The sequence below is a fragment of the Anomaloglossus baeobatrachus genome, chromosome 4 (genome assembly GCF_048569485.1).
Source record: "Anomaloglossus baeobatrachus isolate aAnoBae1 chromosome 4, aAnoBae1.hap1, whole genome shotgun sequence".
NCBI classification, from domain to species: domain Eukaryota; kingdom Metazoa; phylum Chordata; class Amphibia; order Anura; family Aromobatidae; genus Anomaloglossus; species Anomaloglossus baeobatrachus.
The window spans coordinates 579,111,360-579,138,998 of NC_134356.1; the positions used below are offsets into that span (position 1 = coordinate 579,111,360).

The following is a 27,639-nucleotide window of genomic DNA, read 5'->3' on the forward strand; positions in this document are numbered from 1 at the left end:
GACCAGAGGGTCTTTCTATGTGGTAAGTGGTGACTTGCTATAAACATCATTCTTGCTCAATGTTAGTCTGCAGTAAATGTATTGCTGCTACTCTGGGTTTTTTCTTACCTCTGTCAGGAAATATCTTAAAGGAGTTTTCTCATCTTGTCGAATGAGTAAAATTGTAAAGTGCTTGTTAAACATCTCCTCCGCTCACAAGAATTGAGGGATATTTATTACTATAGTTTACTGCTCAGTGCATAAATTACCGGTTTTCTTTGTAGTCTCAGAATGTCCAAAGCAAGGGGCACGCACAATTTGCATGCTTTTTGCTTTAGAGCCTGCAACTGCCACAGTGGTGCATGCCAGATCGCTGCATCCCACCAAGCTTAGTATCCCTGTGTTCCTCCAAAGCAGTAGAGGGAAAGCTACTTGTGCCTGTAGCATGGGGGAGAGCAGAGTTCAGAACAGAGGCATAATCATGGTCGAAACTGTCAATCTTCAGAAGTGCACCTGCAACGTGATGCGGGGTAGTAGTCATGGGCGAGGTAATCATCTGCTGCAATGCTACATGAAAATGGTGGTCCTGGCTGGGTGTGTGGTGTTGCATTTCAGAGGTGATATGCCTTTGCAGGCCTCTTGTTGCCGATGGTTTTAGCTGGCCAGGACCAGATGGTACACAGTTCATTGATGGAGACCACAAGTTCATAAAAAACATAGCTTTAATGAATGTAAACTTTGCTCCCTCTCTTCAAGACACCATTGTGATGCAGCTATGTTGCTCCTCAGACTTGAGGTCTGTCTCTGTCACAGGCTGGGCACTAACATTCCCTCAGAAACCGTCCCTCTCCCTCAGCACTAGCTCCTCCCCTATAGGCTAATCCCAACTGTCACCTGTCTATTGCCGGGCAGATTTCACCTTTCATCTGGACCTATAACACTGATAATACCTTATTGTGCATCCTACATTGTATACTACATAACGTTACACCTTATACCAATACAAATATATTGCATCATCAATACTGCTACACCTCTACATAGTAACATTCTTAACTCTGCTACATCTTATACCTTACACTACACTACCCTACATAACATTAGTTTATATCTGCCCACACATACAGTGGGTACGGAAAGTATTAAGAGTAAGACCCCTTTAAATTATTCATTCTTTGTTTCATTGCAGCCATTTGGTAAAATCAAATAAGTTCGTTTTTTTCTCATTAATGTACACTCTGCACCCCATCTTGACAGAAAAAAACAGAAATGTAGAAATTTTGGCAAATTTTATAAAAAAGAAAAAGTATCACATGGTCATAAGTATTCAGACCCTTTGCTCAGTATTGAGTAGATGCACCCTCCTTTTGAGCTAGTATCACCATAAGTCTTCTTGGGAATGATGCAATACGTTTTTCACACCTGGATTTGGGGATCCTCTGCCATTCTTCTTTGCAGATCCTCTCCAGTCCCATCAGGTTGAATGGGGAACATTGGTGGACAGCCATTTTCAGATCTCTTCAGAGAAATTCAATTGGGCTTAGGTCAGCTCTCTACCTGGGTCGGTTAAGAATGGTCACAGAGTTGTTCTGAAGCCACTCCTTTGCTATTTTAGCTGAATACTTTCCGTACCCACTGTATGTGTGTGTGTGTGTGTGTGTGTGTGTGTGTATACTGTGTGCAGAATTATTAGGCAAATGAGTATTTTGATCACATGATACTTTTTATACATGTTGTCCTACTCCAAGCTGTATAGGCTTGAGAGCCAACTTCCATTTAAGTAAATCAGGTGATGTGCATCTCTGTAATAAGGAGGTGTGTGGTGTAATGACATCAACACCCTATATAAGATGTGCTTAATTATTAGGCAACTTCCTTTCCTTTGGCAAAATGGGTCAGAAGACAAATTTGACGAGCTCTGAAAAGTCCAAAATTGGGAGATGTCTTGCAGAGGGATGCAGCAGTCTTGAAATTGCCAAACATTTGAAGCGTGATCACCGAACAATGGCAAATATCCAACAGGGTTGCAAGAAGCATGGTGGGCAAAAAAGGTGCATAATAACTGCCCATGAAGTGAGGAAAATCAAGCGTGAAGCTGCCAAGATGCCATTTGCCACCAGTTTGGGCATATTTCAGTGCTGCAACGTTACTGGAGTATCAAAAAGCACAAGGTATGCCATACTCAGGGACATGGCCAAGATAAGGAAAGCTGAAAAACGACCACCTTTGAACAAGAAACATAAGATCAAATGTCAAGACTGGGCCAAGAAATATCTTTAGACTGAGTTTTCAAAGGTTTTATGGACTGATGAAATGAGAGTGACTCTTGATGGGCCAGATGAATGGGCCAGAGGCTGGGTCTGTAAAGGGCAGAGAGCTCCACTCCGACTCAGACACCAGCAAGGTGGACGTGGGGTACTGGTATGGGCTGGTATCATCAAAGATGAACTTTTGAGACCTTTTCGGGTTGAGGATGAAGTGAAGCTCAACTCACAGACCTACTGCCTGTTTCTGGAAGAGAACTTCTTCAAGCAGTGGTACAGGAAGAAGTCGGTATCTTTCAAGAAAAACATGATTTTCAAGCAGGACAATGCTCCATCACATTCATCCAACTACTCCACAGCGTGGCTAGCCAGTAAAGGTCTAAAAGATGAAAAAATAATGACATGGCCCACTTGTTCACCTGATCTGAACCCCATAGAGAACCTGTGGTGCCTCATAAAATGTGAGATCTACAGGGAGGGAAAACAGTACAACTCTCGGAACAGTGTCTGGGAGGCTGTGGTGGCTGCTGCACGCAATGTTGATTGTACACAGATCAAGCAACTGACAGAATCTATGGATGGTAGGCTGTTGAGTGTCATCATAAAGAAAGGTGGCTATATTGGTCACTAATTTTTTGGGGTTTTGTTTTTGCATGTCAGAAATGTTTATTTCTAAATTTTGTGCAGTTATATTGGTTTACCTGGTGAAAATAGACAAGTGAGATGGGAATATATTTGGTTCTTATTAAGTTGCCTAATAATTCTGCACAGTAATAGTTACCTGCACAAAAAGATATCCTTCTAAGATAGCCAAATCTAAAAAAAACACCCCAACTTCCAAAAATATTAAGCTTTGATATTTCTGAGTCTTTTGGGTTGATCGAGAACATAGTTGTTAATAATAAAAAAAAATCCCCTAAAATACAACTTGCCTAATATTTCTGCACACAGTGTATGTGTGCGTATATATATATATATATATATATATATATATATATATATATATATATATATATATATACAGTTAGGTCCAGAAATATTTGGACAGTGACACAAGTTTTGTTATTTTAGCTGTTTACAAAAACATGTTCAGAAATACAATTATATATATAATATGGGCTGAAAGTGCACACTCCCAGCTGCAATATGAGAGTTTTCACATCCAAATCGGAGAAAGGGTTTAGGAATCATAGCTCTGTAATGCATAGCCTCCTCTTTTTCAAGGGACCAAAAGTAATTGGACAAGGGACTCTAAGGGCTGCAATTAACTCTGAAGGCGTCTCCCTCGTTAATCTGTAATCAATGAAGTAGTTAAAAGGTCTGGGGTTGATTACAGGTGTGTGGTTTTGCATTTGGAAGCTGTTGCTGTGACCGGACAACATGCGGTCTAAGGAACTCTCAATTGAGGTGAAGCAGAACATCCTGAGGCTTAAAAAAAAGAAAAAATCCATCAGAGAGATAGCAGACATGCTTGGAGTAGCAAAATCAACAGTCGGGTACATTCTGAGAAAAAAGGAATTGACTGGTGAGCTTGGGAACTCAAAAAGGCCTGAGCGTCCACGGATGACAACAGTGGTGGATGATCGCCGCATACTTTCTTTGGTGAAGAAGAACCCGTTCACAACATCAACTGAAGTCCAGAACACTCTCAGTGAAGTAGGTGTATCTGTCTCTAAGTCAACAGTAAAGAGAAGACTCCATGAAAGTAAATACAAAGGGTTCATATCTAGATGCAAACCATTCATCAATTCCAAAAATAGACAGGCCAGAGTTAAATTTGCTGAAAAACACCTCATGAAGCCAGCTCAGTTCTGGAAAAGTATTCTATGGACAGATGAGACAAAGATCAACCTGTACCAGAATGATGGGAAAAAAAAGTTTGGAGAAGAAAGGGAACGGCACATGATCCAAGGCACACCACATCCTCTGTAAAACATGGTGGAGGCAACCTGATGGCATGGGCATGCATGGATTTCAATGGCACTGGGTCACTTGTGTTTATTGATGACATAACAGCAGACAAGAGTAGCCAGATGAATTCTGAAGTGTACCGGGATATACTTTCAGCCCAGATTCAGCCAAATGTCGCAAAGTTGATCGGACGGCGCTTCATAGTACAGATGGACAATGACCCCAAGCATACAGCCAAAGCTACCCAGGAGTTCATGAGTGCAAAAAAGTGGAACATTCTGCAATGGCCAAGTCAATCACCAGATCTTAACCCAATTGAGCATGCATTTCACTTGCTCAAATCCAGACTTAAGACGGAAAGACCCACAAACAAGCAAGACCTGAAGGCTGCGGCTGTAAAGGCCTGGCAAAGCATTAAGAAGGAGGAAACCCAGCGTTTGGTGATGTCCATGGGTTCCAGACTTAAGGCAGTGATTGCCTCCAAAGGATTCGCAACAAAATATTGAAAATAAAAATATTTTTTTTGGGTTTGGTTTATTTGTCCAATTACTTTTGACCTCCTAAAATGTGGAGTGTTTGTAAAGAAATGTGTACAATTCCTACAATTTCTATCAGATATTTTTGTTCAAACCTTCAAATTAAACGTTACAATCTGCACTTGAATTCTGTTGTAGAGGTTTCATTTAAAATCTAATGTGGTGGCATGCAGAGCCCAACTCGCGAAAATTGTGTCACTGTCCAAATATTTCTGGACCTAACTGTATATATATACATATATATATACATACACTACAGTTCAAAATTCTATAATGAATAGAATATATAGTCCAGACATTGACAAGGTTAAAAATAATGATTTTTACTTGAAATAATAATTTTATCCTTCAAACTTTGCTTTCGTCACAGAATGCTCCTTTGCAATAATTACAGGTTTGCAGACCTTTGGCATTCTAGCTGTTAATTTGCTGAGGTAATCTGGAGATATTTCACCCCATACTTTCAGAAGGCCCTCCCACAAGTTGGATTGGCTTGATGGGCACTTTTTGCATACCATACGGTCAAGCTGCTCCCACAACAGCTCAATAGGGTTGAGATCTAGTGACTGGGCTGGCCACTCCATTACAGATAGAATACCAGCTGCCTGCTCCTTCCCTAAATAGTTAATGCATAATATGGAGGTGTGCTTTGGGTCATTGGCCTGTTGTAGGATGAAATTGGCTCCAATCAAGTGCTGTCCACAGGGTATGGCATGGCATTGCAAAATGGAGAGCTAGCCTTCCTTATTCAAAATCCCTTTTACCTTGTACAAATCTCCCACTTTACGAGCACTAAAGCAACCCCATACCATCACATTACCTCCACCATGCTTGACAAATGGCGTCAGGCACTCTTCCAGCATCTTTTCAGTTGTTCTGCGTCTCACAAATATTCTTCTGTGATCCAAACACCTCAAACTTCGATTCGTCTGTCCATAAAACTTTTTTCTAATCTTCCTCTGTCCAATGTCTGTGTTCTTTTGTCCATATTAATCTTTTCCTTTTATTAGCCAGTCTCAGTCTTTTCTTTGCCACTCTGCCCTGAAGGCCAGCATCCCGGAGTCGCCTCTTCACTGTAGACCTTGACACTGGCGTTTTGTGGGTACTATTTAATGAAGCTGCCAGTTGAGGACCTGTGAGGCGTCGATTTCTCAAACTAGAGACTCTAATGTACTTGTCTTGTTGCTCAGTTGTGCAGCGTGGCCTCCCACTTCTCTTTCTACTCTGGTTAGAGCTGGTATGTGCTCTCCTCTAAAGGGAGTAGTACACACCATTGTAGGAAATCTTCAGTTTCTTGGCAATTTCTTGCATGAAATATCTTTCATTTCTAAGAACAAAAATTGACTGTCAAGTTTCACATGAAAGTTCTCTTTTTCTGGACATTTTGAGTTTAATTGAACCAACAAATGTAACTGTCATAATTTACTCCTGGCTCAGCCTACAGCTGAACATTTGTTATTTTCACATCTCTGATACAGGTCACGTGAGGGGTTAATTCTTCCTGCCTCGTTCTGGAGGTCAGGCCACTATATTATGGCTCTGCATCTCTGGAACTACGCCAGTGATATTTCCAGCTCTGCTGCATTCTGCTTGTGAGTGACCTGTTGTCTGCCCTGCCCCCTCCTGACCTCTGTGTTCACCTGACCTGTTGTTGACCTCTGTTCTCTGTTCCCATCCTGTTAGTGTCTCTCCCACTGTCTTCCTTCAGTTCCCTGCTTGTCTATCACCCTGTTCGTTCATCGTCTGCATACCTTGATTCCGTCCCTGTCCTCTTCCCATTCCTCCCCACTTCTGAATTCTTACTTCCCAGCTGTAGACTCCTTGCGTCCACCTGACTATGTTTTGACTTTGCCCCTGTGTATTTACGAGACCTCATGCTGTGATGCGGTGTCCTGATGATTCTACTGCCATCTGGTGGGCTTGACTATTATTACCTCTGCTAGGGAATACTCTGCTTACACGTTTTCTCCACTCTACCGCCCTCTAGTGGTTTACCTGCTAACTACCTTCTCAGGTAGTTTCAGAAATCTTCTGTACCACATTACTGCACTGTACTGCTTTGGGACATCCTAGAGTACAGCGTGACAGTAATGCTCCAGATTCTCAACTAGCTCAAAGGAAAGTCAGTTTTATAGCTTCTCTAATCAGCAAAACTGTTAACAGCTGTGCTAACATACTTGAACAAGGGTTTTCAAGGGATTTCTAAGCATCCATTAGCCTTCTAACACAGTTAGCAAACACAATGTACCATTAGAACATTGGAGTTTTGGTTGTTGGAAATGGGCCTCTATACACTTATGCAGATATTGCATTAAAAACCAGACATTTGAAGCTAGAATAGTCATTTACTTCATTAACCATGTATAGAGTATATTTCTGTTTAATTTAATGTTAGCTTCATTGAAAAAAAAAGTGCTTTTCTTACAAAAATAAGGAAATATCTAAATGACCCTAAACTTTTGAACTGTAGTGTATATCTACTGTATGTACATATATTCAAGAACACATTTGATGTCTTCAGGGGTAGGAAGTCGACCACCATGTTACACACCCACCCTCCTCTTAACAATCAGGAAGTTGGGAGGCAGACGAGTGCACTCCTGAGGAAGAAAAGATGAGAGAACCCTTATCATGATCTCCTCAAAAGAATGGTAACAGAATAGTATTTTCTCCATTAGAAGAAAATTTGTCTACTCATATATTGCAGTGTTCACCTGGGTTGCCAATTGACCAGAAATTCCTGAACGGTCCTTAAAAGTAGGGCAGTTTTTGCCCTGTCCATAAAAAAATATTAAGACTTCCGTGATTTTTTTAAGCTGTTAAACTGATACAGATCATTTTAATTGTAATTATCATCATTTTACAGTTTACAGTGAATGCAGCAGATGTTTTTGTCGCGGGCGGCGGGGCGCTGCGCTCACCACGCTCTGGTCCGGCGCTGCTGCTGCTGCTCGGTGGCTCGAGCGTTGGGTCGGATCCGGGGACTCGAGCGGCGCTCCTCGCTCGTGAGTGAAAAGGGTGGTTGGTTGGTGTTTGGGATGTCGGTTTGTGACGCCACCCACGGTGTGTGGTGAGGTTGGGGCACCACCGCTGCTCTGTAAGGGGATCCCGGGAGTGATGGCAGGGAGCAGCTGAGATGTTTCTCTCCCCTCCGTGGGTAGGGGGGTTTTTGGCAGTCCTGGGGCCCGGAGTTGTTGTCTGTAAAGTGGGTTGCGGGGCTTGGCCAGGTGCAGGGCCGCGGGGCAGCGCTGTACCAGATGGCACGATGGTACTCACTCAGCCAATAACGTATACGGAGTCTCTGATAAAACAAACGGCTGTATGGACGGGTCCCACAGGCGGCTGCGGTGTTTTCCCCTGACCCCAGTTCATAGTGTAAGTCCTTTCCTGCACCTTCTTGTACGCTCCTCCTGTGCTCCGGTTTCCAGCTGGCTCCCCGGTTCGGTACCGGTGGGCCACCGCCCAACCCCGGCTACCTACGGTTCCACCAAGACTGTCTTCCCGGCTCCCGCAGACGGCCACTACCATCTGCCTGACTGCTACACGAGGGCCCTAGGCTCCAACCTAGGCCCCCGTCTGCTTCTGCCACTCTGCACACCTCCTCTCCCTTCTTCTGCCTGGACTTGTCTCCGTTGTTTCCTGCCTCAGACCAGCTAGACTCCTCAGTGGGCGTGTCCATCTGCCTGACTCCGCCCACCTGGTGTGTCTGTCTGAACCCGAGGGAGGAAATCAGGTCTCACTGGAGATGACTGCTGTGACCTGCTGGGGGTGGAGGTGTGTGTGTGTTGTTACCTGTGGCCCCTGGCTAGTCCAGGGCGCCACATTTTCATATCAGAATTATTGCCTGTAGGCATGTATTACTTATAATCTTAATGATTATCATGGTTTTCCAATGTGTCTGTAAAAAATATTGTCTGTTTGTGATTTTTTTCATAAGCTGCCCAGAAAAAGTAAAAAATCAAATTGGCAACCATGGTATTTACCAATGGTTTTGTAGACTTACACAGTCTTGAGTGCATCTTCTGGGATCCTCTGTAAGTCTGTTGGGTTTAGATATGGTTCCCACTAACCCATCTTTCTTGACAAAACAGATTTGTCAATCTGTTCTTATCTCCTTAATTGAATCACCTTTTGAGTCAAATCCTTAATTGAATCAAAAGTCATTAAAACAGAGGTTACCTTACATTTCTCCTTGCATTCATCAACATGCTCAATAAAGGACATTAAGACAGAACTGTGTGTTATTAGATTAGTTAGGGTGTGTTGTTTATACCTTTGACTTAGTTGACAATCAGACCACATTTTATTAATCATCAAAGACGAAATATAGGTAATTCCAAGGGGAGTTATTTACTTTTTCTTCCAACTATACATGTCAAAATGCAATCAAATTTATAAATGGAAAGTAGCAATGTCACATTATAATATACAGTCATATGAAAAAGTTTGGGCACCCATATTAATGTTAACCTTTTTTCTTTATAACAATTTGGATTTTTGCAACAGCTATTTCAGTTTCATATATCTAATAACTGATGGACTCAGTAATATTTCTGGATTGAAATGAGGTTTATTGTACTGACAGAAAATGTGCAATCCGCATTTAAACAAAATTTGACCGGTGCAAAAGTATGGGCACCCTTATCAATTTCTTGATTTGAACACTCCTAACTACTTTTTACTGACTTACTAAAGCACTGAATTGGTTTTGTAACCTCATTGAGCTTTGACCTTCATAGGCAGCTGTATCCAATCATGAGAAAAGGTATTTAAGGTGGCCACTTGCAAGTTGTTCTCCTATTTGAATCTCCTATGAAGAGTGGCATCATGGGCTCCTCAAAACAACTCTCAAATGATCTGAAAACAAAGATTATTCAAATAGTTGTTCAGGGGAAGGATACAAAAAGTTGTCTCAGAGATTTAAACTGTCATTTCCACTGTGAGGAACATAGTAAGGAAATGGAAGAACACAGGTGCAGTTCTTGTTAAGCCCAGAAGTGGCAGGCCAAGAAAAATATCAGAAAGGCAGAGAAGAAGAATGGTGAGAACAGTCAAGGACAATCCACAGACCACCTCCAAAGACCTGCAGCATCATATTGCTGCGGATGGTGTCAATGTGCATCAGTCAACAATACAGCGCACATTGCACAAGGAGAAGCTGTATGGGAGAGTGATGCGAAAGAAGCCGTTTCTGCAAGCACGCCACAAACAGAGTCGCCTGAGGTATGCAAAAGAAGATTTGGACAAGCCAGTTACATTTTGGAAGAAGGTCCTGTGGACTGATGAAACAAATATTGAGTTGTTTGGTCATACAAAAAGGCGTTATGCATGGAGGCAAAACAACACGGCATTCCAAGAAAAGTACTTGCTACCCACAGTAAAATTTGGTGGAGGTTCCATGATGCTTTGGGGCTGTGTGGCCAATGCCAGCACCAGGAATCTTGTTAAAGTTGAGGGTCGCATGGATTCAACTCAGTATCAGCAGATTCTTGACAATAATGTGCAAGAATCAGTGACGAAGTTGAAGTTACGCAGGGGATGGATATTTCAACAAGACAATGATCCAAAACACCGCTCCAAATCTACTCAGGCATTCATGCAGAGGAACAATTACAATGTTATGGAATGGCCATCCCAATCCCCAGACCTGAATATCATTGAACATCTGCGGGATGATTTGAAGCGTGCTGTCCATGCTCGGTGACCATCAAACTTAACTGAACTGGAATTGTTTTGTAAACAGGAATGGTCAAATATACCATCATCCAGGATCCAGGAACTCATTAAAAGCTACAGGAAGCAACTAGAGGCTGTTATTTTTGCAAAAGGAGGATCTACAAAATATTAATATCCCTTTTATGTTGAGGTGCCCATACTTTTGCACCGGTCAAATTTTGTTTAAATGCGGATTGCATATTTCTGTTAGTACAATAAACCTCATTTCAATCCAGAAATATTACTCAGTCCATCAGTTATTAGATATATGAAACTGAAATAGCTGTTGCAAAAACCCAAATTGTTATAGAGAAAAAAGGTTAACATTAATAGGGGTGCCCAAACTTTTTCATATGACTCTATATCTAAATGTGAGTATCAGTAGTTCGTTGGTTAGCACTCTCTATTGCGCCTGCTCTTTTGGCCATCTTCGTCCTCTTTCTGAAGCCTGTGTGCATGACGTCTTCTACGTCACACACACTCGCCGGTCCAACGCATGTGTGCTACAATACTTTGATCTACCCTGCTGAGGGCAGATCAAAGTGCGCCTGCTCAGGACCTGAATGCTGGCGAGTCTGTATGACATCGGACAGGTCATGCACCGCAGCTTCAGAATATGGAGGATGAAGATGGCCGAAAGAGGCGGCGCCGGCACCGGAGGATGAAGACACCCATTTGAGCCACATTCAATGCAGCGACCGGTTTAGGTGAGTATTATAAAGTGTTTTTTATGTTTTACACAGTGGTCTGGGCTCTTATATACAGCATGTTATAATGCTGTATATAAGATCCCACTGGTGCTGGCCACAGCTTATAGTCGCAAAAAAGTCGTGACAGGTTCCCTTTAAACTCACAAAAAGAATTATCTGTGATCCCATGCTGTAATGTCTTCATACTTTCTTTTGCATCCTCCCTGGCCCAAGTGATATGGAATGATCAGACCGTGTCCCTGTACGGTCAGACATGGCCATTACACAGCACATAGCAGGGACACATATATAAGATTATCTCAGCACAGGAACATTTTTATTAAACACTTCCAATTGTGGAACTTATATATATTCCAAGATCTATTGATTAAAATAAACCTTAAAAAATAAACTTTGCTTATGGGAATTCCCCTTTAAGTTGTGCTTAAATTTCATATGTTCCATAATGTACCAAACATTTTCTTGCTGCCACATAAAAGTAGATAGGCGTACCTGGTAACCTGGCACGTAAAGCAAGGGGAATGAGCAGGTGATGTCACACAGCTCGGGCTATGGAAGCCCTTGCTGGAAAAATGAGAGGGATAGTCTTTTCCTACGCAGTACAAAACAGAAACAGCCTTCTTCCCCAGCGAATGCCCAAATAGGCTCCAAATAGGGTATGCAGTCACCTGTGAGCACTTACAAGTGAGGCTATCAGGCAGGGCCGTATTTACCATTAGGCACCCATGGTCCGGTGCCTGGGGAGGCAGGTTGCGGGGGGGCGGCACCTTCTGGCAGCAAAGAAAAAAAATATTTTTTATTTTTTTTTACAGATCCTCTCCCCCTCTGTTAGACAGTCGATTAAATCCTCTGTGTTTTCGGAGGGGGGGTGGGGGGGAGGCGCACCTCCATTTATTTGTGTCCGCGTCAAGACGCGAATGCAAACAAACTGCGGCCGCCGAGCACAGGAAGTTGATTGACCCCGGAACTGCCAGCGCCTGCACTTCTGGGGTCACAGGCGCGCGCCAATCAGCTCCTTCCTCTGTGCTGCGTCCACTGCTGTGTGGACGTCACATGCAGAGCTCACAGCAGGATGCCGCGGAGGACGCCGATGTCAGAAGAGGACACTCACGTGAGCCGGGAAGATGGCGGCGGGCACTGGAGCAGGTAAGTGATTGCAGAGCTGAAGATTCATAAGGAGCGTGGGGGTGTCTCTAATGCAGACCGGAAATCTGCGCATGCGGGAGGGGGGGAGGCAGAGGCTGAGACTTGGGGGAGGCTGGAGGGAGGCAGAGGCTGAGACTGGGGGGAGGCAGAGGCTGAGACTGGAGGAAGGCTGAGACAGGGGGGAGGCTGGAGGGAGGCTGAGACTGGGGGGAGGCTGGAGGGAGGCAGAGGCTGAGACTGGGAGGAGGCTGGAGGGAGGCTGAGACTGGGGGGAGGCTGGAGGGAGGCAGAGGCTGAGACTGGGGGGAGGCAGAGGCTGAGACTGGAGGGAGGCTGGAGGGAAGCAGAGGCTGAGACTGGAGGGAGGCAGAGGCTAAGACTGGGGGGAGGCTGGGGGTTGGCAGAGGCGGAGACTGGGGCAGGCTGAGGCTGGGGGGAGGCAAAGGCGGAGACTGGGGGAGAGAGGCTGATGCTGAGGGAAGATAGAGGTTGATGCTTGGGGAGGCTGGGGAGAGAGGCTGAGGCTTGGGAAGAGATGCTGATGCTGAGGGAAGATAGAGGCTGATGCTGGGGGAGAGAGGCTGATGCTGAGGGAGAGAGGCTGATGCTTGCGGAGGCTGTCTGGAGAGAGGCTGATGCTGGCAGAGGCTGGCTGGAGAGAGGCTGATGCTGGAGGAGGCTGAGTGGAGAGAGGCTGATGCTGGCGGAGGATGGGGGGGAGAGGCTGATGCTGGCGGAGACTGGGGAGTGAGGCTGATGCTGGGGGAGGCTGGGGGGAGAGAGGCTGATGCTGAGGGAAGAGAGGCTGAGGCTGGGGGAGGCTGGTGGGAGAGAGGCTGATGCTGGGGGAGAGGCTGCTGCTGGAGGCGGGGGGAAAGAGGCTGCTGCTGGGGGAGTGGGAGAAGGGGCTAATGCTAGAGACAGGGGACAAGGGTTGAGGGACAGTGCAATGACAAAATCGATTGGGTGGGGGGGAGTGTAAGGACTCAGAATGAGAGGGTGGCAGCATTGGGAGCTCATTATGGAGAAGGGGCAGCATGTGTGGACTCAGTATGGAGTGGAGCAATGTAGGGGAGTCAATATAAAGAGTGGGGTAGTGTGTGTGTGGGGGGGTGTCTCAGCATAAGCGTTAGTGTGGTGGTCTTAGCATGAGTGGGGCAACATGAAGGTGTCATTATGAAAAAGAGGAAGGCAGCATTAGGAGCTCATGGAGAGGGGCAGCATGCATGGGACACTGAGGAGGGGGCAGCATGCATGGGACACTGTGAGGAGGGGGCAGCATGCATGGGACACTGTGAGGAGGGGGCAGCATGCATGGGACACTGTGAGGAGAGGGCAGCATGCATGGGACACTGTGAGGAGAGGGCAGCATGCATGGGACACTGAGGAGGGGGCAGCATGCATGGGACACTGTGAGGAGGGGGCAGCATGCATGGGACACTGTGAGGAGGGGGCAGCATGCATGGGACACTGTGAGGAGGCAGCAGCATGCATGGGACACTGTGAGGAGGGGGCAGCATGCATGGGACACTGTGAGGAGGGGGAAGCATGCATGGGACACTGTGAGGAGGGGCAGCATGTATGGGACATTGTGAGGAGGGAGCAGCATGCATGGGACATTGTGAGGAGGGAGCAGCATGCATGGGACACTGTGAGGAGGGGCCAGCATGCATGGAACATTGTGAGGAGGGGGCAGCATGCATGGGACATTGTGAGGAGGGGGCAGCATGCATGGGACATTGTGAGGAGGGGGCAGCATGCATGGGACATTGTGAGGAGGGAGCAGCATGCATGGGACATTGTGAGGGTGGGGCAGCATGCATGGGACATTGTGAGGAGGGAGCAGCATGCATGGGACATTGTGAGGAGGGAGCAGCATGCATGAGACATTGTGAGGAGGGAGCAGCATGCATGGGACATTGTGATTAGGGAGCAGCATGCATAGGACATTGAGAGGAGGGAGCAGCATGCATGGGACATTGTGAAGAGGGAGCAGCATGCATGGGACATTGTGAAGAGGGAGCAGCATGCATGGGACATTGTGAAGAGGGAGCAGCATGCATGGGACATAGTGAGGAGGGAGCAGCATGCATGGGACATTGTCCTCACATCATACTGCTCCCTCCTCACAATGTGCAGATCATATTTCATAATCGAGGAAGGTGTGGTGGGTATAATTTATAAGGGAGGACAGTGTGGTGTTTTAGTTTATTAGGGGCAGTGTGACAGTCACAGTATATAAGTGGGGACGGTGTGGTGGGAATATTTTATACTCATGCTATGTTTTGATGTGCCTGTGGTTATCCCCATGGGGGGGTTAGTGCCCTTCGTTTCTCAGTGATACTTTTTAAAGTGTTTTACAAAGTAGATCTGCCTTAAACAGATGTCGTGTGCGAAAACTCAGTTTTACGTTGTCACTAAGGGGCGCAACCACTTAAAGTGCCTAGGGCAGCATGAAGGCAAAATACAGCCCTGCTATCAGGGATTAGCATTTTCTGGATTACCCTGATATATTCATTTTATTTAATATTTTATTCATTTATTATTCATTTTGTCACCTAGGGGCCAGCACCTACTTGCCATCTGTTGATCCAGTGTACATTCTACTAAATTTGAACTTGTAGCCACATATGGCCAGGCAAGTGTGACAACATATTTTACATTGGTCACTCTGTCTGCGGTTAATCAAACAGTAGCGCGGTAGTACTGATTTAGCTTTTACTACTTTTCTTGACAGATCTTGACACGGTTTCTGTCCTCTACCAGCGGCCCTCATAATTTTATGAAATAAATAGAATTTTGTTGTATCAGAGCGCTAGTGTGCGCCCCCGTGCCAGCAGCCGGCGCTGCTCGGGTCCAGGCCTGCTGGGGTGGTGGCTCGAGGGTCTCTGGACCCGGGGTCTCGCGGACACGCCGAATAAATGGGGGGGACGTAGATGTACAGGCTAGGCCGTAGTAAGTTCGTGACGCCACCCACGGTGTGTGGTGAAGTGGAACACCACCGCTGCTGTTACAGGGCACCCGGGGGAGATGTTGTGCAGCAAGTTGTTAACCCCTCCATGGGTAGGGATGATGGCCCCGTGACCCAGTGATGCTGAGCGGGGGATAGCCACCGCAGGGAGTGTTTGTGTACTCACAGTTAATAAACCACACAAGTCTCTGGTAAACCAAGGTGATGGTGGCCGGAGCCGCGGCCGCTTGCATTCGGGTCCCCCACTTGGCTGGTGGTCTCTATCCTTTTCCTCTGCACTGTTTTGTGTAAGGTGGACTTTCCTAGTGGGAAACTTAGGAGTCCGCTCCCAGATGGATGTGGCCTAAGGAGCCGTGCCCGCAGTCGCTGGCCCATAGGATCTATGGGTCCTGGTGGTGACCTCCTATCCCTATCGGTGGGCTGTTGTCTTCTATGAGGGACTTTGGGTGGGACAAGACCTCTAGTCCTGGCCTCAATCGGTGAATTAACCAATCTGCTTGGTTCCGGTTCTGGCTTCAGTGTCCAAGTACCCCCCTTTGTGCTACGGTTTCCGGGTCGGTTCCCCGTGTCAGTACCGGCGGGCTGCAACCCTGTCCCGGTCTACCTCGGTTCCGCAGAGCTGTCTTCCTGTCTCCTACTGACGGAGACCACCATCTGCCTCCTAGCTAGTGGAACCAGGGCTCCTACCCTGTGAACTTGAACTTTCTGCTGGAGCTACACTCAGCTCCAGCCCACACTCCTCTCCAAACTGAAGTCTCAGCTGAACTACTGTTTTTCCCGCCCCGGGCTGTCTAAACCCCTGGGTGGGCATGTCCCAACCGCCTGGTCATGCCCACTGGTGTGTCCATCTGTCCCTAAGGGGCAGTGACTAGGATTTCTGGTCGGCTGTATGTTTCCTAGTGAGAGAACGGTGTTATGCAGGGGCCTATCTGTGACTACCTGGTTTTGCCAGGGCATCATATTCCCCCTTGGTTCAATACAGACCGCCCTCAGGCTATCCAGCTACTGACGTTTATTTTAACGGGAAAAGGAAAAGTTAACACATTACAACCATACATCTTCCCATATCGGGAGGTACGTTTGCTTAACCTTTAACTGTCCTGCCACCCCCCACCTGCGGTGCAGATGGCCTCCTCCGGGAACTTGAGGACGTTCAACAGGGGTGACAGTCCATAAAACAGTCATTCTTTAAACTTGCGGGTAGCCATTCATGTTCCGCTACCACTGCTGCCACTGCTCCCGCTACGGGGCACGGGTTCCGTGCTCCGCCTCCTGCTCAGGAGCCAGGCTCACTCGGATGCCCTCGGCGCCGGCTACAACCGGCCTCGCTAACTGCCGAGGGCCCCAACGCTCAGTGGCCTGCTCCTCCTCTCAGCAGGTACACTCCCGCTGTTCCACAGCCAGGACGGGGTACCTGGGAGCGGCTGGCGCCGCATGTGGGATAGACTTCCGGTCGGGTGTCGCCTTGGTTGCGTTCAGGCGGACTGCCGGAGCCGACGTCATCTCTGTTGCGGCCGGGCGGACTGCCGGGGCCAGGGATGATGTCGTCGGGGTTGCAGCCTGAACTTTACAGTTTTGGTTACATGCTACCGCTTCTCTGCCCGCCCCCCCCTTGGTCTTTTGTGAGCACTCCTTCAGGCCGTGATCCCAGGGGGCGGGGCTTCAACTTCGCGCCGTTTTCGGGAAAGAAGATGGTGCCATTGTTTTGGCGCCAAAAATGGCGTGCAAGATGGCGGCAGGTAAAAATTTTTCAAACAGTTCACGAATTACAAGGTGCACGTCATCCAGGTCACGGATGGGGTTTCCCCGCACAGGTTCGAATCCTGTTCGTGACGCCAAAATGTTGCGGGCGGGGGCCAGACCGTAGCTAAGGGGCTGCTCGTGGATGCTCGGATCCGGGGCTTTACTGCGGCTCGAGTGGGAACCGGACCCGGGCTCGAGCAGCGGTCCACCGCCCACAAGTGAAAAGGGGATCTTTACAAGGGAGATTGTCTGTGACGCCACCCGTGGGTTGCGGTGATGAGATGGTGGCACTGCCGCTGCCTCTAGGGACCGTGCCCGGGACTGATGGTGTAGGGCAGCAAGGTGGGATCCCCTCCACAGGTAGGGGAGTTGTAGTCCCGGGGCCCAGTTGGGAGTTGTGGTGGTGGCAGAAATTGCAGGCATCAGCACACTTACAGTTTGGTTGTCCTGGTGCTGGATGAGGCTGTATTGATGTGGAGGGTCAGTAAACACAGAGTCTTTTGTAAACCAACTTGCCAAATGGCTGGTCACCTTTGGCGGGTGTCTTTGGGTCCCACACCCAGATGTACAGCCAGGGCCCTTCTTTCCACACTTTCTGTCTGTCTCTTTCTTGTCTGGACTAGTCCGTTTGAACAGCCTCTGGATCGGGTCCCTCTCCCAGCACCGGTGGGCTACAACCCTGTCCCGGTCGCCTCAAGATCCCTGCGACCGGATCTTCGTCGCCTGTGGCCCTCACTGCCAGGGCCGCCACTAGGAATTTCAGGGCCCCATACTGGCAACATTTTCGGGCCCCCTTGGGACTCCGCCCAGGCTCCACCCAAGCTCTGCCTCCACCCTTCAAACCTCCTCCAGTCTCACTGCACCTCTTGGAAAAACATGTGTAATATATATCTATGTATATATATAATGTCCCCCTCCTGAAATATATGTCCCTTTCTTTGTATATATGTCCCTGTTTAGATATATATGTCCCATCCTGGACCCCTCCTGCTATATACATCCCCGTCCTGGGCACATTCTGGTATATACAGTTCCTTGCAAAAGTATTCGGCCCCCTTGAATTTTTCAACCTTTTCCCACATTTGAGGCTTCAAACATAAAGATAAAAATGTTAATGTTCTGGTGAAGAATCAACAACAAGTGGGACACAATTCTGACGGTGAACAAAATTTATTGCTTATTTTAAACTTTATATAAAAAATAAATAACTGAAAATTGGGGCGTGCAATATTATTCATCCCCTGTAAATTAATACTTTGTAGTGCCACCTTTTGCTGCAATTACAGCTGCAAGTGGCTTGGGGTATGTGTCTATCAGTTTTGCACATCGAGAGACTGAAATTCTTGCCCATTCTTCCTTTGCAAATAGCTGGAGCTGAGTGAGGTTAGATGGAGAGCGTTTGTGAACAGCAGTTTTCAGCTCTTTCCACAGATTCTCGGTTGGATTCAGGTCTGGACTGTGACTTGGCCATTCTAACACCTGGCTACGTTTATTTGTTAACCATTCCATTGTAGATTTTGCTTTATGTTTGGGATCATTGTCTTGTTGGAAGACAAATCTCCGTCCCAGTCTCAGATCTTTACAGACTCCAAGAGGTTTTCTTCAAGAATGGTCCTGTATTTGGCCCCATCCATCTTCCCATCAATTTTAACCATCTTCCCTGTCCCTGCTGAAGAAAAGCAGGCCCAAACCATGATGCTGCCACCACCATGTTTGACAGTGGGGATGGTGTGTTCAGGGTGATGAGCTGTGTTGCTGTTACATATTGTTTGGCATTGTGCCCATATAGTTCGATTTTGGTTTCATCTGACCAGAGCATCTTCTTCCACATGTTTTTCTCCCAGCTGGCTTGCGGCAAACTTTAAACAACACTTTTTATGGATATCTTTGAGAAATGGCTTCCTTCTTGCCACTCTTCCATAAAGGCCAGATTTGTGCATTGTACGACTGATTGTTGTCCTATGGACAGACTCTCCCACTAAGAGATACTAAGTATATTAGTACTTAATATTAGCCCATTACCGGACGCAGACATGCACGTCCTCCATATGAAACTTCAGTTTAAATGAGCGGCACATTTAAACTGAAGTTTCATATGGAGGACGTGCATGTTTGCGTCCGGTAATGGGCGGTCAGTATGATCTAGGACCAGGATCCAAAGGATTTATTTCTCTGGCAATAAATGTCTATGGGGACTGATTGCCTTTATAAATATGGAAAACTCTGATTACTAATATACTTCCCTGAAGATTCAATGAAACGCGTCGGAAGTAGGTTGCTTTCTATTGAAGTAAACCGAAGTAATGAGCACATTGGATGCAGGTTTACTAATTTAATGGAGCCCGCCTGGATGTGGTGAGACCTTTCCTCTTTGCTACAGTAGAACCCCCACGGTTTAATGAGGGTGGTTTCCTGAATTTTAAGTGGCAGGTTTGGGTCTCAGTTTCCATGACCACTCCAAAGTCCATTGTATGAGTGGGCTAAATTTATATTTGGAGTGGAGTAGGTCCTATATGACTATTATATACATGGATTCTATCTGTGTCGCACGCACTGGGGTCGATCTCTGAATGGCTTGAGTCAGATGCTGTATTTTTTGAATTGATCATACATGAAGGTATTGACTCATATGAGGCTGGGATCGTATTCCGGATGTGTGTCTTTTCTCTTTTAACATAAATCACGATTACCAGTGACCCTGTTCACTTTTTATTTAAGGTTATTAATAAATGTTAAGTTTTATATCAGTGTCTCCTAGGAGACTTTTGTACTTTCAACCTTGTTGCTATATTTATTTCTATTCCCTTGGGTTGTCATAAATTGGCTATCACAATTTATGTTTAAAGTTGTGGAAATCTTTTTGCCCTAATTTTCAGTTATTTATTTTTTACAAAAAATTAAAATAAGCAATAAATATCAGTCAACTTCACAATTGTGTCCCACTTGTTGTTGATTCTTCACCATAAAATGTAATTTTTTATCTTTGTGTTTGAAGCCTGAAATGTGGAAAAAGGGTGAAAAATTCAAGGGGGCCGAATTCTTTCACAAGGCACTGTATATATATCACAGGAGGGACTGTGGGCATATACACATCACAGGAGGGGCTGGGGCTCGGACAGTACTGGCAGTGGCACGGACAACACTAGAGGGGCACTATCAGGACTGGAGACATGAACAGGACTGAGGGAGCACAGACAGCACTGGAGAGAGGATGGCACACAGCACTGGGAGGGTGGCACACAGCAGTGGGAGGCAGGAGGCTCACAGCAGAGAGGCCAGGAGGCTCACAGCAGAGAGGCCAGGAGGTTCACAGCAGAGAGGCCAGGAGGTTTACAGCAGAGAGGCCAGGAGACTCACAGCAGAGAGGCCAGGAGGCTCACAGCAGAGAGGCAGGAGGCTCGCAGGGAGACAGGAGGCTCATAGCAGAGGGAGGCTCAAAGCAGAGAGGCCAGGCTGCTCACAGCAGAGGGAGGCTTACAGTAGAGAGGCCAGGAGGCTCACAGCAGAGAGACCAGGAGGCTCACAGCAGAGAGAGGCTCACGGTAGAGAGGCCAGGAGGCTCACAGCAGAGAGGCCAGGAGGCTCACAGTAAAGAGGCCAGGAGACCACAGGCGAGGGAGGCTCAAAGCATAGAGGCAGGAGGCTCACAGCAGAGGGAGGCTCACAGCAGAGAGGCCAGGAGACCACAGGCCAGAGGTTCCCCACCCCTGATCTAGCTAAAGCAAGACAGGGGCTGGGGTCAGCGGGCGGCTACAGGCAGAGATCAGCGCCCCCCCCTTCAGCAGAGTTCGGTGGGCCCCGGGCAAAGATCAGCGCCGTCCCCCCTTCCCCCGTGCAAAGATCAGCGCCCCCCCTTCCCCCAGGCAGAGATCAGCACGGGCCCCGGGCAGAGATCAGTGCTGCCCCCCCCTCCCCGGGCAGAGATCAGTGGGCCCTGTGCAGAGATCAGCGCCCCCCCCTTCCCCCGGGCAGAGATCAGCGTGGGCCCCAGGCAGAGATCAGTGTGGGCCCCAGGCAGAGATCTGTGGGCCCCGGGCAGAGATCAGCGCCCCCCTTCCCCCGGACAGAGATCAGTGCGGGCCCCGGACAGAGATCAGCGTGGGCCCCGGGCAGAGATCAGCAAATCTTCATCTCACAGCACTTACCTGTCCCACTGGCTGCATTCTCGCCACCTCAGCCGCTGTTGAAGGAGTGTAATGAGGTCTCAGAGTGATGACCTCACCTCCTGCTGGATGGATCAGCAATGACGCGCCGGCGCCCTGCTCTGCTCCAATGACTCTGCTTCCACTACAGCACATGGCTAATTTGCATGCTCCGCCCCTTCGCATGCAAATTAGTCATGTCTGGTAATGAAGCGACACTGCTGGGCCCCTCTGCTGCTGCTACTGTTATTGGGGCCTGGTGAAGAGAAGGGGCCCGTCCTGCCTGAGGCTAAAGATAAGTATTTATCCCGGGCCTGGCTGGGCCCCCTCTCTTCACCGGGCTCCCTACACCAGGCACAGTAGTAATGCCCTGATGGCGGCCCTGCTCACTGCCACACAGTCCGGTAGTCCAGAGCTCCACCCCCGGCTACCATCTTCTCCCGGGGAGCTCCAAGCTTCCCCTCTCAGCTTTTCACTGACTACAGCACTGAAACCTGACTCCTCTCCCTCCTTCCTTAGCTCCTCTCGCCCCCTCCCTTTTTCCTGGGGAGGGGGTGAGTAGGGCCTGATTGGCTGGTATACATCTGTGTGGGGATTGTGTAGCTGCCAGGGAGAATGAACTCTTTCTGTGACTACCTGGTTTTGCCAGGGTGTCACACTAGTGGTTTTTAGTTAATTAATTTTTCTCAAAGTGATTCTGTTTGATAAATTTTGCGGCATGCTGCTATTGGCAGTGTATATTGGACAGCACGCACTCGTTCACATCTTTGGGTGCATGTGAAGTATCGGACTGCACTCCGATGTAATCCGAGTGCAATCCAATTTACCCCGACACGGAGAATAGAGAAGAAGGAAAAATGAAGTCCTCTGTCTTATCCACACCTGTGATACAATTCTTTCATGCGAGAGGATTGGATCACAATAAATGACACTCAGTTCAAACTTTGATCAGCAGTCGATCCGCTTCTCACTCATGAGAAAACATACATTTGTGTGACCCCGGCCTTAGGCTACGGCTACACAGTGGCTTTGGCCACAACCAAGGTTGGCTCGTTGCTGCTGCTAAATCTTGGGGCTATAGAAGTAAATGAAGTAGCATTGTAACACCTATACTACTGCAATCACAACAAGCAAGTTGCAAATAATCAAATGTTATCCCATTTAAGTGGCACTGACAGAATTTCGGTTATGCGACAGCTGTCATGGCCAAAGTTACAACGCAGCCTCCCGCCATACCTTTTTTATCTACAGTACGTTTATGCATTTTTTTTTAATTTCAGTGCAATTTAAAAGCATTTCTCAAAACGGTAGTACAGGCAGGTGTATTGCTGTTGGCTAGATGGGAATTTTTACTGAAGGGAACATGTCCATAGGAGAATGACATACGGAACATGATTTTAGAATACACTGTGTATGCACCATCTGGACTGTACTATGGCTTATGTCATTGATAAGATATCATTACCAGAGTGGAGAATGCGGGTGTATACTGCACTGTCCGCAGAATGACCAAATGTTGATTGTATTATAACTTCTTTTATTTAGGTCAACCTTTTTCGGAGTCTCTTTCATCAGGACAATCAAGAAAAAAGTTGATTTTACTTGATTGTCCTGATGAAGGAGACTGCGCTCTCTGAAACGCGTTGACCTGAATAAAAGAAGTTATAATACAATCAACATTTGGTCATTTTGGGGACAGCGCGGCATACACCCGGATTCTCTACTCTGGTACTGATTTCAGCATACCCAGGGTTGCGGCAGCCACCATTTCTGAAGCGCACTCAGGGGTTGTGACTGACACAACCCTAATAAGTGAGTTCATCCACCTTGATTATTTGACTTAATTTATCTGATAAGACCCCGTCTTTGAACAAAGTGCTGCTAACTAGCCAATAGTCTTTGGCTATTCATGTATCGCATGGATGGTCATTTCAGACTAAATGTATTCCTGACTGCTGCTTTTACAGTGACTCCCATATTAAAGGTTTTTTCTATAATGAGTCAATCTCTTTAAATCCCATAGCATCTTGTAATGATCTTACAATATCTCAACCCATGGAAGGTTTATGAGGTTTTCACGCACAATACAAAATAATTCACATTCTGAAACTCATTAGAATAACACATTAATTAGATATAAAATGACTTTTATGCCAAATCTGCAAATAGCACAAAGCTGCAACATAACTATCCAGATTTCTAAATTACTGAAAAACGTAATTAATGTTGAGAGACAATTCAGAACTCAACTAATTGCACTTTGACAGCAGTTACAGGAAGTCTAATTATTTGTCCTTTTTTCTGTCTCTCACAAGGTACTATGCAACTGTACATCCCTTGAAGAAAAGAATAACTGTCACCACATGTGTCTACGTGTTGGGAGGGATCTGGCTCCTGTCCTTCGCTTTGGTTGGACCTGCTATTGCTCATACTTATCATATAGAGTTTCAACAGCAAGGCTTTACAATCTGTGAGGAATTTTGGCTTGATAAAGAGACAGAAAGGTTGGCCTATGCCTACAGCACCCTTATCATAACCTACATCCTACCTTTGTCTGCAGTGTCATTGTCCTATTTTTGTATCACAGTTAAACTGAAGAATAGAGTGGTCCCGGGCCACCCCACACAGAGCCAAGCAGAGTTTGATAGACTCCGGAAGAGGAAGATATTCAGGCTCATTGTTTTGGTTGTAACAGCCTTTGGAATCTGTTGGCTTCCAATTCATGTTTTCAATATTATCCGGGACATTGACATCAATCTCATCAACAAGCATTATTTCCTTCTCATTCAGCTTCTCTGTCATTGGTTTGCAATGAGTTCCTCTTGCTGTAACCCGTTTTTGTACGCCTGGCTCCATGACCGATTCCGCAGTGAGCTAAAGAAGATGTTCACCTTTAAACGTAAGATTATCCCAACCAACAACTGTGTGAAGCTCTAAAAGTTGCCTAACCAATCGTTCCTAGTGGAAACAACCTAAGGCTTTAAGATTGCTATGAATGTAAACCATCAAGCTATGTTCTTGAAGTCACTATATGCTATTCTGAGCATGTCATGATCCATCTAGAAAACAAGTGTTCTTCTGTGGCTCCTTGGCAACATCTCCAGGTAGACCGACACATAGGGAACTTTATACACTTCTTCAATTTTGGCAGAGGAGGTTTGTAGTTCCTTAAAAATCCTAAAATCCTAGATCCATTGCTCGGGAGTAACTGAATTTATCTACATATTACAACAAATATTTGCAGTAATGGTGTGATTTTGGTATACTGGAATATGGCTGGTCACTTCATCTTCAACTACAGTGAACCATTCACCAAGGAACAGCTCTATCATCACTATATTAAAAACTTCAAAATACAGGAGAAAAACATTGAATGTGCCTTCTATGAGGATATTACTTACATCCTAAGGGCTGATCCTTATTGTAAACATATAAAAAAAGATTGTAAAAAGATGCTGCACTGCAAACTGTCCTGGCTCTGATTGCGTTAAAAGTCTATTCTTAAGACAAACTATCTCATTTGAAGCATTTCAGCCATTGCTTTTCTTGCTGAAATTTTAAACCAATTACGTGCACATTCCTGGTAAATGAATGAGTCAAAAATGGAAAATTAATGTCTTTAATAATCAGACACCAAAACAATAAAGGTTTAAAAAATCGATAATTCATTTTTCTTATTGATTTATCGCAACATTTGATTAAATGGTATATTCAGTTAGAAATCAGTATAAACCGTGTTATAGAAATAAGAGCAACAACAGGTATGTTGTGAGGCGGATGGTAAAAGTCAAAACAAAAATCTAAATTTGCTACTTTAAATCAATGGGATGTTCTTTTTTAAATCATAAGTCAACTCCACCATGGAAGATGATCCAGTCTGCAAACCTCCCCAAAAGGTAGTGTTCTAGTATTTCTTTAATGAAGCACTCCCATGAAGTCTTTATTTACTAAATCTGTATATACCTGTATGTGTATATCGTGTAGTATGTGTGTTAATATGCTCACCTACCACTGCCTTATCTAGGATCCAGCATTGTTCTGCTCATCTTCTAAGTGATGTCACCATTCTTCAGACTTTCCAGCCCACTCTATGTTCTATGCGTGAGCCTGAAATCTCTTTTACATGAAAAGTCTATGGAGCCTTGTTTTGACGCTCCAAAAATGTATATTGTAAAAGCATCTTCTGGGTCTCACAGAGCGGCGTGTGACTCAGAGAGTGTGAAGAGCAGTGACCGCACTGAGAAGAGGAGCAGAACAATGCTGGATACTGGAGAAGTACAATAACACACACAGTACACTACAAGCACATATGCACAGATTTAGTGAAGGAAATACTTCATGGAAGGGTTTCTTTAGTAGTGATGGGCGAATAGTAACTATTCATGTTTGGATTATTCGTAACAAATCCCAAAGTATTATTCCGGTATTCGTCACAAATAACAAATCTAATGCAAGACAATGGGGAACCTGAGCATTTTTCTAGTCATGACAAATACAGAAATAGTACTCGGCATTTGGTAAGCTTAATCCGAACACGAATAGTTACTATTCGCCCATCACTATTTTTTAGTATTGGACAAGACGCCTTCTCTATAATTCATCCCCAAATTGTGACCTGTTGGGGGTATTTTGAGGACTTGCATAGAGTAATTCTAATGTCCATAAGTAATACTCTTTCATACTGTATCTCTTAGTCTAATTTCCATTTCCTTGACCAAAAAGATAATTAGAAGTCCCTAGATGAAAACAGGTTGAAGACTTACTATTACCGAGCCAATGTTTTCCTGGATTCACAAACCTATGTTCTTGGAATTACAAGTGCCAGTACTTACTCATCCACATGCTGCTACTTAAAGGAGTTGTCTTCTACTATTTAACGTGCTCCCATATGTGCTAACAGCTGCAGAGCTCTGAATTTGGACAATTCATCACCAATCTTATATGCTTTCTCCTTCTGAGGAGGTTTGGTGATAATCTATGCAAATCCAGAGGGTAAATTAGAAAGAAAGCCACTAGAAGAGAACAGTGTAGAGAAACAATGAATCACATAACCGTTAATGAGATGCCGGCTTAGAAGCATTTAGTGTAATGAAATACATTTACAATTGTCATTGTCTCTTGACTCCTGAATGGGAACATCTACTTTCCTTAATGTAAGAGAATGCAATACCATACCACCTGAAAACAATTATATGAGCGCTATAACATGGTGCCTTCAAATGTCAACTTCTTTTCACATTTTAATTACAAAGAGACATCAGGGATCAAAAAAATCTTCAAAGGGGATCTTTTCCATTTATACCCTAAAATGTAATTTACCCTTATTCACTGTGAATCTTGAGTCAGTAGGGTATAATCTGCTTGATGCTGAATGTGCTGATGAATTTACGGACCAGTAAATTGGTTAAGAAGCTAAGGGGTGCTTCACACACAGCGAGCTCGCTGCCGAGATCGCTGCTGAGTCACGCTTTTTGTGACGCAGCAGTGACCTCATTAGCGATCTCGCTGTGTGTGACAATGAGCAGCGATCTGGCCCCTGCTGCGAGATCGCTGCTCGTTACACACAGCCCTGGTTCGTTTTCTTCAAAGCCGCTCTCCTGCTGTGACACACAGATCGCTGTGTGTGACAGCAAGAGAGCGACAAATGAAGCAAGCAGGGAGCAGGAGCCGGCGTCTGACAGCTGAGGTAAGCTGTATCCAAGATAAACATCGGGTAACCAAGGTGGTTACCCGATATTTACCTTAGTTACCAGCCTCTGCAGCTCTCACGCTGCCTGTGCTGCCGGCTCCGGCTCTCTGCACATGTAGCTGCTGTACACATCGGGTTAATTAACACGATGTGTACAGCAGCTAGGAGAGCAAGGAGCCAGCGCTAAGCAGTGTGCGCGGCTCCCTGCTCTCTGCACATGTAGCTGCATTACACATCGGGTTAATTAACCCGATGTGTACTGTAGCTAGGAGAGCAAGGAGCCAGCGCTCAGTGTGCGCGGCTCCCTGCTCCCTGCTCACACTGGTAACTAATGTAAACATCGGGTAACCATACCCGATGTTTACCTTAGTTACCAGTCTCCGCAGCTTCCAGACGGCGGCTCCGTGCAAGCGCAGCGTCGCTTGCACGTCGCTGCTGGCTGGGGGCTGTTCACTGGTCGCTGGTGAGATCTGCCTGTTTGACAGCTCACCAGCGACCATGTAGCGATGCAGCAGCGATCCTGACCAGGTCAGATCGCTGGTCGGATCGCTGCTGCATCGCTAAGTGTGAAGGTACCCTAAGACTGAGTAACAAAGTGCACTCACTATATCTGAAGGCATCTGATATTTAGTTTGATTTTGCCATTTTCTTTGTGGTCTTGTCTTATGTTTGAAGGGACATAAAGAGACTTTATGGAATTTCAAAGAACATCTATATTTGTTGGCATGTCATCTTGGCATGTCATCGTAGACATAATGTTAATGTCATGTCATGTGCTCAAATAACATAACTAGAGATGAGTGAACCTAAGGTTTGATGTTCAGAGTTCGGGT

At 46.1% G+C, this 27,639-nt stretch overlaps 1 protein-coding gene across 1 annotated transcript in view; it reads left to right on the forward strand.

Annotated features, from left to right (window-relative positions):
• Positions 1 to 26,684, forward strand: part of LOC142304089 (prolactin-releasing peptide receptor-like) — a 409,557-nt gene extending 382,873 nt beyond the window's left edge. Inside the window, exon 3 of the mRNA XM_075346111.1 lies at positions 23,433 to 26,684. Coding sequence (XP_075202226.1) covers positions 23,433 to 24,054 — 622 coding nt within the window. The 3' untranslated portion in view covers positions 24,055 to 26,684. The remainder of the gene's footprint in view (positions 1 to 23,432) is intronic.
• The last annotated feature ends 955 nt before the right edge of the window (positions 26,685 to 27,639 follow it).